General features: G+C 37.7%; 1 protein-coding gene across 1 annotated transcript; it reads right to left on the bottom strand.

Moving 5' to 3' along the window:
- Positions 1-657: 657 nt before the first annotated feature.
- LOC145768748 (uncharacterized) lies at positions 658-13,477 on the bottom strand. The gene is made up of 4 exons (XM_082580332.1): positions 11,352-13,477; positions 10,207-10,297; positions 4,182-4,287; positions 658-912 (listed from the first exon to the last, which is right to left on the bottom strand). The coding sequence occupies exons 1-4, from the start codon at positions 11,443-11,445 to the stop codon at positions 805-807; spliced, it is 399 nt and encodes a 132-aa protein (XP_082436458.1). The 5' UTR covers positions 11,446-13,477; the 3' UTR covers positions 658-804.
- Positions 13,478-16,163: the final 2,686 nt, after the last annotated feature.

The following is a 16,163-nucleotide window of genomic DNA, read 5'->3' as shown; positions in this document are numbered from 1 at the left end:
AAAGTAAAAAATGACTCGTTTCGTAGACTTTTTATGAAAACGATGCGTAAAAAAATTAAGGCAGATATTATTCGGCTTTTGTGGGAAACATCAAGCTATGTTGATACCGACAAGAGTTACACCAACACTACGAAGATAAACTTTTGGCGTGTTGGTGCCATCGCACGAAACGTCGGTACTAAAAGCCAATTGTAGTCCTGTGGACGCTCTTTTTCAGACAGAAGCAAGTCCTTGAGCTTTTCTAATCCTAGTGCCGATTTATAACGTCCCTTCATTAAATACAACACCCCCATTTCTTCCAGCGCTACGGTAGAGAGGTTTTTCTCCACTGTAGACCTGCTGAAGCCAAAGCGGCAGCACTCAGCAATTCGCATTTTGAAACGCTTGTTTTTGAAACATGTGAAACAATAAATTTTACCTAGAACGTGTTTTCCATACCAATCTTGAAATGAAAATGATATTCGTTTTCAAGGTTATTTAAAGGGTCACATAAATTCTTGGTGTGTCAGTTTAAGACAAAAGTAGCGACCGCTACTTTAGCCTAAGTAGCGGATAGCGCGCTACTTCTAAAGTACATAATGCCCACCTCTGGATGCGGAATTGTAATTGAACGGTTCTCCCTGACTAACGTCTCATTAGCTGCATTTTTACAGGGGAAAAAGGGCTAACTTCACATTTGTGAAGATAGCTTTATGTATTTGTTGTAAAAACACAATATTGTCGATCTGCGAATTCAGTGCACAAATACCACGGTTTATGGCTATCACTGAAATACATTTTATTAAAGAAAAGTAAAATAATAATTTAAAATATTTTGGGTGGTTTAAGGTCATTTGAAATCTGATCACTGAACGTGCTCCTCGCAGAATCCGCATCATTGGTTAGGCTTCCATCGACGTTATTGGCTTTGTTCTGTTGAATTTATACAATTGCAACTGTTAAAACGTGTTACTTTCTTCATAATATAACGTGTCTTGTATCCGTATGGAGTTAGCTGCCCACATTATACGGTAGTCACTTTAACAAGAAAAATTTCAGCCATTGTAACTGAAACCTCGAACCAGGCCCGGATTAAGATCAAATGGGGCCCCTGTGCTAATGAATTTTATGGGGGCCCTTACCAGCTTACTTGGAGCGTAATGAAAGTGAGCTGGTTTCGCCTGCAGAGGAAACCGAACCTTGCTTAGGTAAGTTAGATAACTTTGAAATAGCACGTGATCGATGATTAAATAAGCATGTGCAAATTAAGTCCACAATGTTTAGCCTACGTTATAATGGATGCAATGGAACAACCAGACGAATTGATATTATAAAAGGTGTTAAGCAAGGAGATGTCTTGTCTGCTATCCTGTTTTGCATCGTAGCGGCTGCAATAATCTCAGAAACAGAAAATAAGTGTACAACTGGATTCACCATCGGCGGTCATGTAATATCCAACTTAAGCTACGCAGACGATATGGCCATTTTGAATAATTCTAAACTGAAAATGCAGGAATACCTAGATGCTCTGTCAAAAAATGCTGCTAAATTCGGCCTCCAAATAAATGTGTCCAAAACCAAATGTATGACAACCGACAAAACTAACAACACACTCAATCTCACTCTCTATGGAAAACAAATAGAACAAGTACCAGAATTCATATATCTTGGCCACCGACTATCCGCAACCAACGATGGAAAGACTGCAGTGCAACACCGAATTGGCTTAGGCTGGGCAGCATTTGAAAAGAACAAAAAGATTCTAACATCCAATAGACTCCCAATCAAACTGAAAGCAAAAATTTTCAACACCTACGTTTTACCAGTCGTGCTGTACGGTCTAGAATGCGTAAATTGGACATCATCAACAATGAAAAAACTCACTACCTTCCAAAATCACATCATGAGAAGCATGACCAACAAAAGGTTACTTGATCACATAAAAATAGAAGATCTTTTAACTATGACAAAACTACATCCAATTGCAGCAATAATAAAATCAAACGTTTTAAAACTGTTCGGCCACACTAAAAGATCACAATTCGGAATCAGCAAACTTTGCACAGAAGGCAAAGTAGAAGGAAAAAGAAAACGTGGCAGACAACCAAAACGATGGCAAGACAACATTCAATCATGGACCGGACTCCACTTGACGACACTGGGCGAGTTGGCTCAAAATCGCCACTCTTGGAAACAAATAAGCCATGTTGATGCGCAATCTGCCGCAGGCGGAGATAACGACTAATGATGATAATGGATGCAAAATCACACACATTAAATCAACGAAACCGTGCAAGGGAAAACATTGTAGCAAGGGACCACTGTTAGTACTGCACACTACACTGCAAATTGCAATGAAAGGTTATTCTGAATTTCTATTTTAAACTGCTCTTGCATTCACTACTAACTACCAGGGTCTGCTACTATTCGGTGGGTCCGATTCGGTGAGTTCCTAACCTCTAACCCCTAAGGGAACGTTCAAATATTACGTAACGCTTTTTTTCCGAATTTTTGACCCCCCCTCCGCCATGTAACGCCAACGTAACGTTTTTTTCAATCCCCCCTCCCCCATGTAACGCTTTTTCACTACGAATTCAGCACAAAAAACTACCATTCCGTACTCGAAAGCGTTACGTAACGTTTTGCTTGAACCCCCCGATGTGACGCTAACGTAACGCTTTGCATACCCCCCCTCCCCCTCGAAGGCGTTACGTAATATTTGAACGTTCCCTAACCCTAAAACGGCAATGATAATTAGGCTACGGTACCGGATAATTTAAAAAAAAATTTGAAAAAATCCCCGTTAAGGGATCGGACTCACCGAAACGGGCCATTCCGAACTACCAATAGGATTTAGAAAACAAACATGAAATTCAGTCGAACGACTTTTTTCTGGCTTTCTTTGCTGCAAAGTCTTTGTTGCCAAAGAAAAAATACAAGAACCATAGTTTTAGGGAACGTTCAAATATTACGTAACGCCTTCGAGGGGAAGGGGGGGGGGGGGGGTTATGCAAAGCGTTACGTTAGCGTCACATCGGGGGGGAGGGGGTTCAAGCAAAACGTTACGTAACGCTTTCGAGTACGAAATGGTAGTTTTTTGTGCTGAATTCGTAGTGAAAAAGCGTTACGTTGGCGTCACATGGGGGAGGGGGGGGGTCAAAAATTCGGAAAAAAAGCGTTACGTAATATTTGAACGTTCCCTTATTTCACGTGAAGGGGAAGATATATTGATAAATGTGTTACTTTTTTCAGACAGAGGGGCCCCACTTTTCTTAATTTTTTTTCTTGGAAATTATTTTCAGGAAAAATTTGTTATTTTATTTTATTTATTTCATTTTTAGGAAAAGTGGGGCCCTCTGTCTGCGGGGCCCCTGTGCTTTAGCACACCCTAGCACAATGGTTAATCCAGGCCTGCCTCGAACTAATCATAAGCTACGTTTTCCGTGACGTGAAAAAGAGCGAAAAGATGATCCAAGCAAATCAAGTGCTTAGGGGTAGAAAGTAGTCATTTCCATGACATGGGTTCGATTACCACCCCTACCAGTACCACTAGGCTACTCTTTTTTTTGTAACTACCAAATAAAGCTGAAAACAAGAATTAACTCCCTGGCTGAGTGCTAGAAAGGTCACGATTGGATGGTGGCCTATTATAACAATGCTTTGATTGGTTCGAGGTTTCAGTGACAATGGCTGAATTTCTACATATTGAAGTGGCTTCCACATTATACCATTATTAGTACTGCATCTGCAATATACCAGAGTTGACAGTTTATCTGCCAAATTTAACAGTTATTTATTACACATATTGGGCTACATGCAGCTGAGTAGGCCTGAATGTATGTCAAACCTAATTGCCGATGGTTGAATGGCTATTTGAATAAAGTGGACCAAGAAAGCCAATTTTCATTATCACCTTTAAGCTTTCAGCATACGATGAGCTATCTTTGTCGAGACAGTCATGTGCTCTCGATTGGTGTCGAACTGACGTCCTTTCGAGAACGGCAGAAGCGCTTTTACCAATTATATAGGCCAAGCAACCGACAGTAGGCCTATTGCGGGTCTGCATTTTTCATAATATTTTTTAAATGTATGTATCCACCGACACAACCTTTTTATATGGCAGTTAAATTTCTCATAGCTTCTAAACTGCTTTTGTTGGTCTAAAATTCTTTTCAAAAACAGCAACATGCGCCGGTACTTACAGTGGTTACTTTCCAGTATATTCCACCGCATAATAGCAACCAACCAATCATGAAAGCATTCGCAACTTTGATTCTATTTTTCCACAAGTATTCTTCAATAGAATTCCTGAAAATACGAAAATACAATTAAAGTTTTGACTGGCGTGTGCAGTCAACGAGCATGGTAGCAGGCCTTGTGACGAGGGGTACACAACACAACACACACGGCAAGCTTCCCATTACACACAAACCTCAAATTTAACTCCTGCAACTAAAACAAAATCTCCGACGCTGAAGAAAATTGAGTCGACAGAGCTTGTAATTCTCCCTTCAATGTGTGGCAAGTTAAGCTGATTGGCCACACACGGTTAACTTAAGTAGCCTACCTCAAGCACCAAGGCTTAAAAAGGGCATACTTGCTACTTTAGGACTATCATTTATATCCTGCTGTGCAGTAGATAAGAAAAAGTTCTTTACATTGGAAACTTTAATGCAACGTTTCTCAAATCCTTTTTATCCGTGGTCCTATTTGTTTCTCGCAGAAATGAGTATCAAGGCCTACATTTAATCTCGCCTTGCTGTTGGGCCTCCAGCAATCAAAAATATCGCAGGACACATTCAATCCTGCCGCGATCTATAGTATAGTTTAAAAATCACTGCCATACAGTAGAAATACTGGTTGAAAAAGATTTTCATACTTTAGTTTTATGTATTTTAATCGCATTTAAAAAGAGTTGCATAACTTAACAACGCCAATACGATATCACCTTTTTTTCTCCGTTCAAATTAGTCGTAGCCATAGGCGTCGATTTTTTCTTAGAAGAGAGGAATTCTGGGTGGGCGAGAGTTTTCAAACAGATTTCATTGAATGTGTATGTTTGCAAATTCGCAATGGTTCAGTCTTCGAAATGAGCATATTTTTACTTTGGCAAAAACGTTGCCGAGGCCAAACGGCAAAATTTGAAATTGCCTCGGCAATTACTGTGAATATTTATTAGGAAAAGATTGTACTAAAACATGTAAAACGAGAAGCGAAAAATATACTAGAGTAGTCTATTACGAACGCATTGTTTGATTTGTTGTGATGTAATAATACCAAAAGTAGTGATAAAGCGAGCAACGCGATACGCACGCTGTTACGGTAATTCACGTTAAAAAACTCACCGGGAGGGGAAAGTAAGTTAATTTTGGGTTGATTCAACGTTCGAGTCCACACAAATCGATTTAATTTTTGAAGAACCTATTTTTGAAGAACCTTTAATTTTTGATTTGTTGTGATGTAATAATACCAAAAGTAGTGATAAAGCGAGCAACGCGATACGCACGCTGTTACGGTAATTCACGTTAAAAAACTCACCGGGAGGGGAAAGTAAGTTAATTTTGGGTTGATTCAACGTTCGAGTCAGCACAAATCGGTTTAATTTTTCCGGCGGGTTATATTGCGTAACAACAATGCCCAATAAGAAATTTACGTTTGTTTTACATTAATTCGACATCTAGCGATGTTGAATTATCATAAAATAACGTTAATTACTCAACCAGGTACAGGTAACATATTAATAGCTCCCTGCGAGAAGATCGCCTCTATTTACGTAAGCTTATAAGCCAACATAATTTCGGCACAATTGGGACACTGCGAGCAACCCAAAGTTTGTTTGATGAACTAGTCAGAATCGGTATCATCAGATGCTATATCAGCTGGACGAGATAGCGGAAAGCGAGGCGCAACAAGGAGTAGATGCTTACAATAATTTGACGTCTACTGGAGTTAAATCAATACAAATAGCAGGCCTTGATACAACTTTTTTTTTCCGGCGGCCAAACGTGTCCGACTGAAGCAAGCTGTTCGGCGGCCAATCACAAGCACATGGCGGCCATCGGAACTTCGACACGCATCAACATACAGTCTTCGAAATTAGCACATTTTTACTTCGGCAGAAGCGAAAAATATACTAGAGTAGTCTATCACGACCGCACTGTTTGATTTGTTGTGATGTAATAATGCCAAAAGTAGCGATAAAGCGAGCTACAAGATACGCACGTGGCACGCTGTTGCAGGAATTCACGTTAAATAACTCACGGGGAAAAGTAAGTTAATTTTGGGTTGATTCAACGTTCGAGTCAGCACAAATCGATTTAATTTTTCCGCTCGGTTATATTGCGTAACAACAATGCTCAATAAGAAAGTTACGTTTGTTTTACATTAATTCGACATCTAGCAGCGTTGAATTATCATAAAATAACGTCAATTGCTCAACCAGGTACAGGTAACAAATTACTAGCTCCCTGCGAGAAGATTGCCTCGATTTACGTATACACTAACATAATTTCGGCACAATTGGGATACTGCGAACAACACAAAGTCTGTTTGATAAAGAACTAGCAGTCAGAATCGGAATCATCAGATGCTGTATCGGAGCACGAGGTTGTCGCGTCATCACTGGAATCAGACACATCAAGAGGCTCATCGCTTGGCTGTAAATCTATACCATCTTTGCCGTTCGCAATGAAGCGTCCACGTTTTGCGGCTTTCGGGCTTTGATACCACTCCACAGGCCTCTTTTTCATAAAGATCCATCAGGGTGTTGACTAGGAAACAAATCTATGCTGTGCCATAACGACTGGGAGGAATGTTTAACCCTAACGTTACAAGCGCTCGTGTGGCCTCGGCATTTTTATTGCCGACGCTAATGCGCCATTTGCCGACGCTAATTTCGAAGACTGAATTTATCGCATTAATAAGGTGTATTGTGGTGTCACTTGCATCCAGCTTATCGTGAGACATCAGCTGCTTGATCACTCAATAAGGTTAACAATTCAAGCATATACAGGGTGTATTGTGATTTATCGAGTGCTTTAACTCTTTTCTAGTCCTTTGTGATTATAAGTGGCAAAGTACTACTACTTTAATTTACAAGGCCGCTTGTGTAAAATTTTCTCGGACTTCATGGCGGACAAATGCGGCCGACGGAAGGGCGAGACCCGGCGGACAAAATGTCGGTTTTTGTAGGTTAATCGCGGCGATGGCCGCCTTCAGTTTCGAGGCCTGAATTATAGGGTGATATTTTTATAAAAGATTCTCCCAGCTGGGCACATGTCTAAGCGCCGGCGAAGTAGGAAGTAACCCAAATAAAACATCCAGCAATAGTAAGATTGAATCAACATTCTAGTCTAAGAAAACTAGTTTTTTCTTGTAATCTTGTTGTCCTTACAATCACCTCGGCAATTGCCGACGCTAATTTCGAAAAGTGTGGTTAGTCTTTCTCGCAAAGACTGCGTTTAGCGTCGCTGCAGCAATTAAGCTTTAATAGGTTGGATGTTTTCTTTCTTGCATCTTGCGATCTTATGAGCGCTGCTAAACTAAACAAACTTCTTTTTCCTTTGCGACCTAAAAAGCGCGTGACTCGTGACCTGTTATCTTTAAAGTGGCGCCTTCGGATTTGCCGCATTTGTAAAAGCGATTGTTTTTAGTACGTCTTTAGTTTGTGTCGGTTATTTTATTGTCATGTTCATTATGATGTCATATTCACATTCCCTTACGCTGACTGGGAACTGAAGTTTGATTGTGACGTAACGAAAGTGACACCATTCGGAGAAAAGATCAAATTGCCGACGCAAATTTGGAGAAAAGATCAAACGTGGCTTTCTCTCACCAGGAATTGCCAACTGTGGCAGTTGCCGTAGCAACAACAATGCAGTGCGTACCGCCGTTTTTCCACGCAGCGTTGTTACGGAATTGCTTTGTTCTGTCGGATACCTAGCGAGAGACATAGCGTAAAACAAGAAGTTGCGCTGCAGTTGATTGGATAGTCCAGCGTTTAAGAAAAACGAAAATAGTTGTAACGAATACTTCATAAGTGGCATGAAAACAGGGTGGGCGAAACATATTTTGCCCACCCTCGTTTCACGGCAGGGTGGGCGTCGCCCACCCTGCCCACCCTATTTCGACGCCTATGGTCGTAGCTGACGGCATTGTTTGACAGATATTTGCACTTTACTGCTGTATTTTAACCATATACATTAATTTTGTTTTATATTCAGACTTTACGTTTAAGCATAATATGATGAATACACGAAATTCATGCTTCGACGTTTTAACACAATATCCATTAGGCCGTTGCGTTTTGAGGTCAATTTAAAAAAATACAAGTAATAAGTTTGGCTAGGTGGGAAATCACATAAAACCACCCAAAAAAAATATCAATGTTTAGGGGTCCCTCCGCCTCCCCGAAAATGTCCGAGCCCCATTTTTCCTTAAAATTGCATAACTTCTAAACCGCTTGAGCTAGAAACTTCGTTTTTGGCTTTAAAGACTCAGAAGTCACATGTTCGATGTTCCTATCTGCTCTAAGAGGAATGTGTTCTTTAAAGTGTTGAGAAAAATAGTTATGAGCCAAAAAATGATTTTCAGGGCATTCGAGACTTTGAAAAATTATAGTAACTGCCTAATCATGCATATTTTAAAAACAAATGTTTAGTTGCAGAGTAAATTGTGTTGAAAGGTGTTGTGTATACTATAAGTAAACAAATGGCTCACAATGAATTCAGGTCTACAGTCATGGACGTGACATAAGATCTTATGGAGTCATCAATTTGCTTCATCATGCTGCTTGGCATTGCATCGTCACTGTCTTTAACTTTTCTGTTCTGAAGGCATTGCGTTACATTCCCGATTAACCGTTCATTAGGCATTTGATTGTTTTTGAATGATAGCCAGTCTCTTTTCTCACCATGTGTTATTGTGTTAAGCATGGCGAGCACTGACTTGTTGCATCAAAGAATGCAGCCAATGGCTCCATGCAAGCTTCTTGGTGTCTACAGATGTAGCACATATTTTTCGAACATCTGCAATCAAAATTAGTGGATTGTTGGAATGGCACGCAACGACAAAGACAGTGACGATGCAATGGCAAGCAGCATGATGAAGCAAATTGACGACTCCATAAGATCTTATGTCACGTCCATGACTGTAGACATGAATTCATTGTAAGCCATTCGTCTGATTCACAGGATAGTGTATCTATCGAGCTTGCGCCTCGCTATGCTCGTGTGAAATATACTCAACCGTTAAAATCGTATATTCCTGCTGAGTCTGGTAACTAACTGCCTATTTCTCTTCATGACTTTGCATGATGTAGCTTACTTGATTTCTAGATACAGTGTATCTTTATATTTTCTTGAAGGTATAACAGTTGTGATGTGAATTTGTTGCATTCAGTGTTCGCTAGCAGTTTTAACTGTTTACAGTGTTCATTACGATTTCTTCAGTGTTTGTTTGTGTTCATTCAATATTCTTTAGCAGGTTCCTTTCTCAGTTTGGGAACTAAATTGGATTAGGCTACTTTATGTTGCTAGTTAACGTTGTTCTTTTCATTTTGTTACTGAGCTGACACATGCATTTCATAAACATACACCTGAATTTGTTTGTATTTTAACTTAAATGCGTTCTTGAGCTAAAGATGTTTTTCGGTACAATGACCCCAATTTGGGATAATTTAGAATATTCACATTTATTTTGATATTTTCCTACAGTTACTTTGTTTACTTATAGTATACACAACACCTTTCAACACAATTTACTCTGCAACTAAACATTTGTTTTTAAAATATGCATGATTAGGCAGTTACTATGATTTTTCAAAGTCTGAAATGCCATAAAAATCATTTTTTGGCTCATAACTATTTTTCTCAACACTTTAAAGAACACATTTCTCTTAGAGCAGATAGGAACAATGGAACATGTGACTTCCGAGTCTTTAGAGCCAAAAACGAAGTTTCTACCTCAAGCGGTTTAGAAGTTATGCAATTTTAAGGAAAAATGGGGCTTGGACATTTTCGGGGAGGCGGAGGGACCCCTAAACATTAATATTTTTTGCTCAAAATTTTTTTTGGGTGGTTTTATGTGATTTCCCACCTAGCCAAACCTATTACTTGTTGTGCTGCGCGCGGTTGACACAATAAATAGGTGTATAGGTTAAGTGTATAGGTTAATGCGGTACGTTCAAAGTACCGACATAATAACGAAAGTTCAAACATTGAGTCTTACTGAGGCCCATCTGAACCTTTTTCCCAATCATCGTTTTTTCGATCTTTTAATTCATATCGGTCTTCATGCAAACGTCGTTTGAATGCCACACCTAAAAACACAAAAACAAAGCACGATTGTTTTTCAACTTGAACAATTTCATCGGTGTCATGACTTACCGTGCAGTGAGCGGCTATAAACAGGGACAAAGCTTTAAAATGACTGTATATATTTCGGTCCCCTGTTACTTTGTTAGAAATTGTGCTTACAGCACACAGAGTTCGGTCAAAATAATTGCATCATTGATGCAAATATAAGCCAACATTCCAGTGATCTCTTGTTTCAAGATTATGCAGATAACTATATACAGGGTTTGGTACAGAATTGAGAAAAACCCGGGTTTTTTAAAAAAGCCCAACCCGCATGTTTTTTTTAAAAAAAACCCGGTTTTTTGGGTTTTATTTAAAAAAGATGCAAAAAAGGTACATTCGTGCTTATTTCACCTCAAATACTACTTTTTACCAATGAAGTGCCTCTCACTCACAGTATATACAATATACATGCTGGTATAACTCAATCAAATAATGCACTAGGGCTGTTTAACTATGAGGCCTTCTTGCATAAATGAGTTTTAGTGTAGTACAAAGTGGCATTACTTGGTTTTTGTGTACAGAAATATCCACTGTATTTTCAATTTATTGTTGGAAATTTCCTTCACAATCATATCCTTAAGTCCTAATTTGAAGTTAAATTTAAGTACTTTGGTTCATTTTTTTAATTTTCTGATAAAAATTGAACAAATATGATCTTTTGGGTTTTTTATGGGTTTTTAAAAAAAAAACCACCCGGGTTTTTTTGGGTTGGGTAAAATATCGACAACCCCGATTTGGTATGTATCAAATATGTATATGTTTAGTAATCTTCTTAAACGAAAATTAAAAATTAATTTTTACACCAAAAATAATACAAAGAAACAAAATAAATACAATTTGTGTACATTTTCAAAAACATGTTAAAACTTCTAATATGGCATTTTCTTTCGTTTTGATGAAAAATCATGTCTTGATTTTGCCTTGAATTAAATTTCTTCATTGACAGTTTCGTTTCAGTGGAAGAACCATTCCTATAAACAACAACAAACTGCTTTAATGAAATAACTGTTTTACCTGTCGATAAACGTCGACAACCAAGACATTGTGAAGGAGTATGAACAAATCGATGAGCAATGATTTGTGACAATCTATGAAAATGTCTAATCATGACACTGGTTCAAAACCGCTCATATCAGCAATCACGACTGGAAGGAAAGAATCCCTTAATGCACAAGGTAACTTACATTCTAAAAATACAAATAACATGAAAACCATTTTTTTAGAAAGTCATGTAGCCTTATATATGTCAAATTCTACCATTGCTGCAGCACTTTTTTTTGTTTCTCTGATCACAAAAGTAATCTACAACTCCATAACCATGAAAATTGCATCAGTAACGATGAAACATAAAGAGAAAGGTGTCCTTCAAGATTAGGTTGCAAACTGCAAAGAGTAAATGATATAAAGCAGATATAGAGCATCTAGTCACCAACATTACGATTACGATGCAACCAAAAACTTCACATTAAAACTTGTGCTTGTTTCCAAGTTAGTTCGGCTGGTGTCTGTAGCTGAAGTATATATACGATTCTATTAAGACACCACAATGTTTACAATGAATAAGTCAAATTTAAAGCTAACAATTAAAAATACAACCAAAAGAAATAAATACTGGTTGGCAAATATTTACTGTTCATAAACTGTAGACATATTTTCACAACGGTTTTCATATAAAAATGTCTCAGAAAAGGCAATTTCTACAGATTTAGTAGTTGTGTGATCTGTAAGACAATTTAAAAAGCCAAATGTATAATTGTATATATGATTTTAGACTAAACATTTCAATGGTTATAGCAAAAAGTATCAATAAAGGCAGTTAGTGTTGAAATCATTTATGATACGTTTCACAGTAGCAACATTTCATTTTTCAAACATGTATTATTGTATATATCTAAATTGTGTAACAATGCTGCATCGATGTGTCAACAATGAAGATTTGGATGCCACTTTTAGAACACAAAGTGGCATATTTTCCATCCAATCAATCAGAATTTTTCCACATGTGATAATAATGTATCATATGACGAAATTGTTCATTTTGCTCATTACCACTAATCCAAAAGTTACAAAGATTTGCGATGAAGATAATGAAGTTACGAAAGCAGAAGGAAAAAAAGCAAGGTAACTAAAGTAAGCATAGGGGAAGGACTTGGAGATAAAATGACAAGAGGACAGGAGGCTTTCAATAAGGCTTCAAGGAAGAATTATTTAAACAGATTTCCCTAGTACTTAAAGTGGGTGTGAAGCAAAAAACAGTACTGCAAACATTGTCTATGCTTTCTTCAATCAATATCAGGTTATACATACAGTCGTAGCCTATTGTATTGTAGAATGATTACTTGATAATTAATTTCAACAAAAACGTGCAACTCATACAGTATTACTAAAAAGTATTTCAAGCATAATTTGTCACTTAACTATTCAAATTGTTCGGAAAACGCACAAACAATCCAATATCCATTGAGATTGTGAAATATCACTATCGTATTGCTTCCACTGATTACAACATTTACGCATGGCTAAAAACTTTTATACCCTTTACTAAAATTTGCGTTTGAGATTTTTCTTCATTTTCAAAATCAGTGTCAGAATTACTCAAACTCTCATCCTCATAGTGATGGTTATGTAAAGTACCTTCTATCAACACATGATCAAATTTTTCGATTTCATCTTTAAAAATAGAATATAGGTGTTTATTGAAACAAACCACGTTAACAAATACTTTTAATTCCTTGGCATCAGTGGTACGATTTCCAAGTTGCATTTTATTTACAACCAACATTCTGTAGCCAATTATATTTTCATGCTTGATAATTGGGATGGGAGTTTTCACAACATCAGCACTGAATATCACTTTATTCAAACCAAACGTTGGAGAGCTTTCCACAGAATCACCGAGAGTATCAGAATCACCGAGAGTATCTGCAACACCTTCAGGCTTCTTCAAAAAACTACAGGTTTGAAAATATTTCAAAGGAGTTACACCACTGGATGCTGTTTGTAGTTTCCACAAGGATGTTGCAGCCGAAATCGTAGTGGTTTTATTAACTGTTTGTAAAATTGAAAACAATCTCCTATTACATCGAAGAGTCATTATGACAAATTTGAAGCACAGAACTCTCCTATTTTAAGACAAATAACTCTGCAACTACAAACAATGTTTCATCAAGAAAGCTCAGATTTTATGTCAAACCGTTTCATTATGGTGATTCCCCTAACCACGAATTTTTGGTAAAATAACCCGAAACACGAATTTCAAAATAAACAGGCTAATATTTGTTCAAACTCAAAAACTGAAATGGCACAGGCAAGAAGATTGCTATCCCTATTTCTGCACTAAAAATTAGACCAAAACCGCTTTTCAGATTTCAGCAAATGTTTGACTTAGTCCCAAAACCCTGTCCCTAATAAAATTGAAAACTTTCTGACCGTCTGCACTAACTTTGCTGTTAAATCTCTTCTGGTGAACCTAGAATTGCCATTGAAACATCAATAAAATCGAAAAATAATACTCTAGCGCCATGTGGTAAATAAAAGTTCAAAACAGCAACCACTAGATGGCGATAGTAAATATCACGCATTCGAGCGATTTTACCAATGCGCAAGAGCGGCCATGCTTTTATTATATATATCCGTTTTGATCGGGTCATTGAAAAGGTAAGGAAGTGTAATGAAGAGTTAGGATAAAGATTCTATTTGAATAAGACCTTCTGATGATCCGTTAGGTGAAACAATTTGTAAAGGCTTCAGATAGTAATAACTATATTTGATATAATTCAGATATGTGCATTAGAGAATGTAGAAACTTATTTAAACATGTTCATTATACAGGCTAGTGTGGGGGTGTTCAGAGCCGGAGACAAATTTACAAATGTCAATCAATCAATGGTTTATTTGTCAGAAACATAGTACATGTTTGAAATATGCAAGTATATTAATATAGGCTGTGGATATGCCAAGGACTCCTCCGGTCCAGGTCGTGCTGACACAACAGTGTTAGCTTCTTGCAGTGCTGCCGGTGAAGCTCTTCCATCCTTGATCGTCTTCCAAGGCAAGAACCTCCCAAGCACGTGGAAATTAGTGTTGGGCGATACTGTATATCGAATTTTCGATACGATATCTTTTCAATATCGATATTTATTCCAATTTCGTTCGATATTTTAACTATTACAGCCCTAACTCGTAACTGCAAACCCCTACAAAAACGTTGCCAAGGTCAAACGGCAAAAGTTGAAATTGCCTCGGCAATTGCTGTGCGGAATGGCCCGTTTCGGCGAGTCCGATTCGGCGAGTCCGATTCGACTAGTCCGATTCGGCGAGTTCCCTATTCGGCGAGAGCCTTTTTCGGCGAGTGCCCTATTCGGCGAGTTTTTGAAATTTTTAAAAGGAAATTATCGGGTACCGTACCGTAGCCTAATTACAATTGCCGTTTTTACATCGTTTTAACGTCGCAAAACGTTGAAATCGTGCAGAAAGGAATAAAAATAAAATGGTTGAATTATTAAATTAAAATTCGTCATGTCAGTTCAGTTATTTTTATTTTTGACCATCATATCAAAAACAATACACGTCAACATAGCAAAGGTGTAGAAAAAGGTAGAAGCGACAAAACGCGAACGTTAAAACGTGCTTGTGACTGAAGTAAGTTATTGAGTTGAAAGAAATTTGGCACGGTCGCAACACCTTCAGAAAAATTTAAGATATGAAGAGAAAATAAAACAAAGAAAATGTTACAAAAAAAAATCATGTTTATGTCTATAAGTTAGTACTTTTGAATAGTTAAAATGATTAGTTTGGATCAACAAATGTGTGACCTACAGCTTAGATTGAAAGGAAATTATCGGGTACCGTAGCCTAGTTATCCCGACCAGCAAAAATTTGTTCCAAGAACCCAGTTAGCCTAGCAGTTCATTTTTACATTGTAGTAACAGAATGAAAAGGCTAACCAAATGTGTGGCCTATCGTTTTAACGTCGCTAAACGTTTAAATCGTGTAGTAAAGAGAACTTTGCTGACTAGGATACGTTGAAACTGAACAACATTCACAGAAGCCCTACGATACGTTGCATTTTTAAGATAATGTATTCAGACGTTGAATTAATGTACAAATGAAATGTTATGCTAAATGGGTTCTTGGAACAATTCGAAGGGCTTCTGTGAATGTTTCTCAGCTTCAACGTATCCTAGTAAGCAAAGTTCTCTTTTCTACACGATTTCAACATTTAGCGACGTTAAAACGATGTAAAAACGGCAATTTTTGCTGGTCGGGATAACTGGTCTACGGTACCCGATAATTTCCTTTCAATCCAAGCTGTAGGCCACACATTTGGTTAGCCTTTTCATTCTGTTACTACAATGTAAAAATGAACTGTTAGGCTAACTGGGTTCTTGGAACAAATCGAAAGGCTTCTGTGAATGTTTCTCAGTTTCAAAGTATCCTAGTCAGCAAAAGCTCCCTTTTCTACACGATTTCAACGTTTAGCGACGTTAACACGATAGGCCACACATTTGGTTAGCCTTTTTATTCTGTTACTACAATGTAAAAATGAACTGCTAGGCTAACTGGGTTCTTGGAACAAATTTTTGCTGGTCGGGATAACTAGGCTACGGTACCCGATAATTTCCTTTCAATCCAAGCTGTAGGCCACACATTTGTTGATCCAAACTAATCATTTTAACTATTCAAAAGTACTAACTTATAGACATAAACATGATTTTTTTTTCGTAACATTTTCTTTGTTTTATTTTCCCTTCATATCTTAAATTTTTCTGAAGGTGTTGCGACCGTGCCAAATTTTTTTCGATAGGCGCCGACTTTTCAAAAAAC

The sequence above is a fragment of the Aplidium turbinatum genome, chromosome 4 (genome assembly GCF_918807975.1).
Source record: "Aplidium turbinatum chromosome 4, kaAplTurb1.1, whole genome shotgun sequence".
Taxonomy (NCBI): Eukaryota; Metazoa; Chordata; class Ascidiacea; order Aplousobranchia; family Polyclinidae; genus Aplidium; species Aplidium turbinatum.
This window is presented reverse-complemented; position numbering and strand designations above follow the sequence as displayed.

Coding starts and splice junctions, on each gene's coding strand:
- LOC145768748 (XM_082580332.1), bottom strand. CDS start 11,445: ATGATTAGACATTTTCATAGATTGTCACAAATCATTGCTCATCGATTT. Junction 4,288..10,206: donor AAAGGTTCAGATGGGCCTCA/GTAAGACTCAAT, acceptor TCGTATTTTCAG/GAATTCTATTGAAGAATACT. Junction 913..4,181: donor TATACTGGAAAGTAACCACT/GTAAGTACCGGC, acceptor TAAATTCAACAG/AACAAAGCCAATAACGTCGA.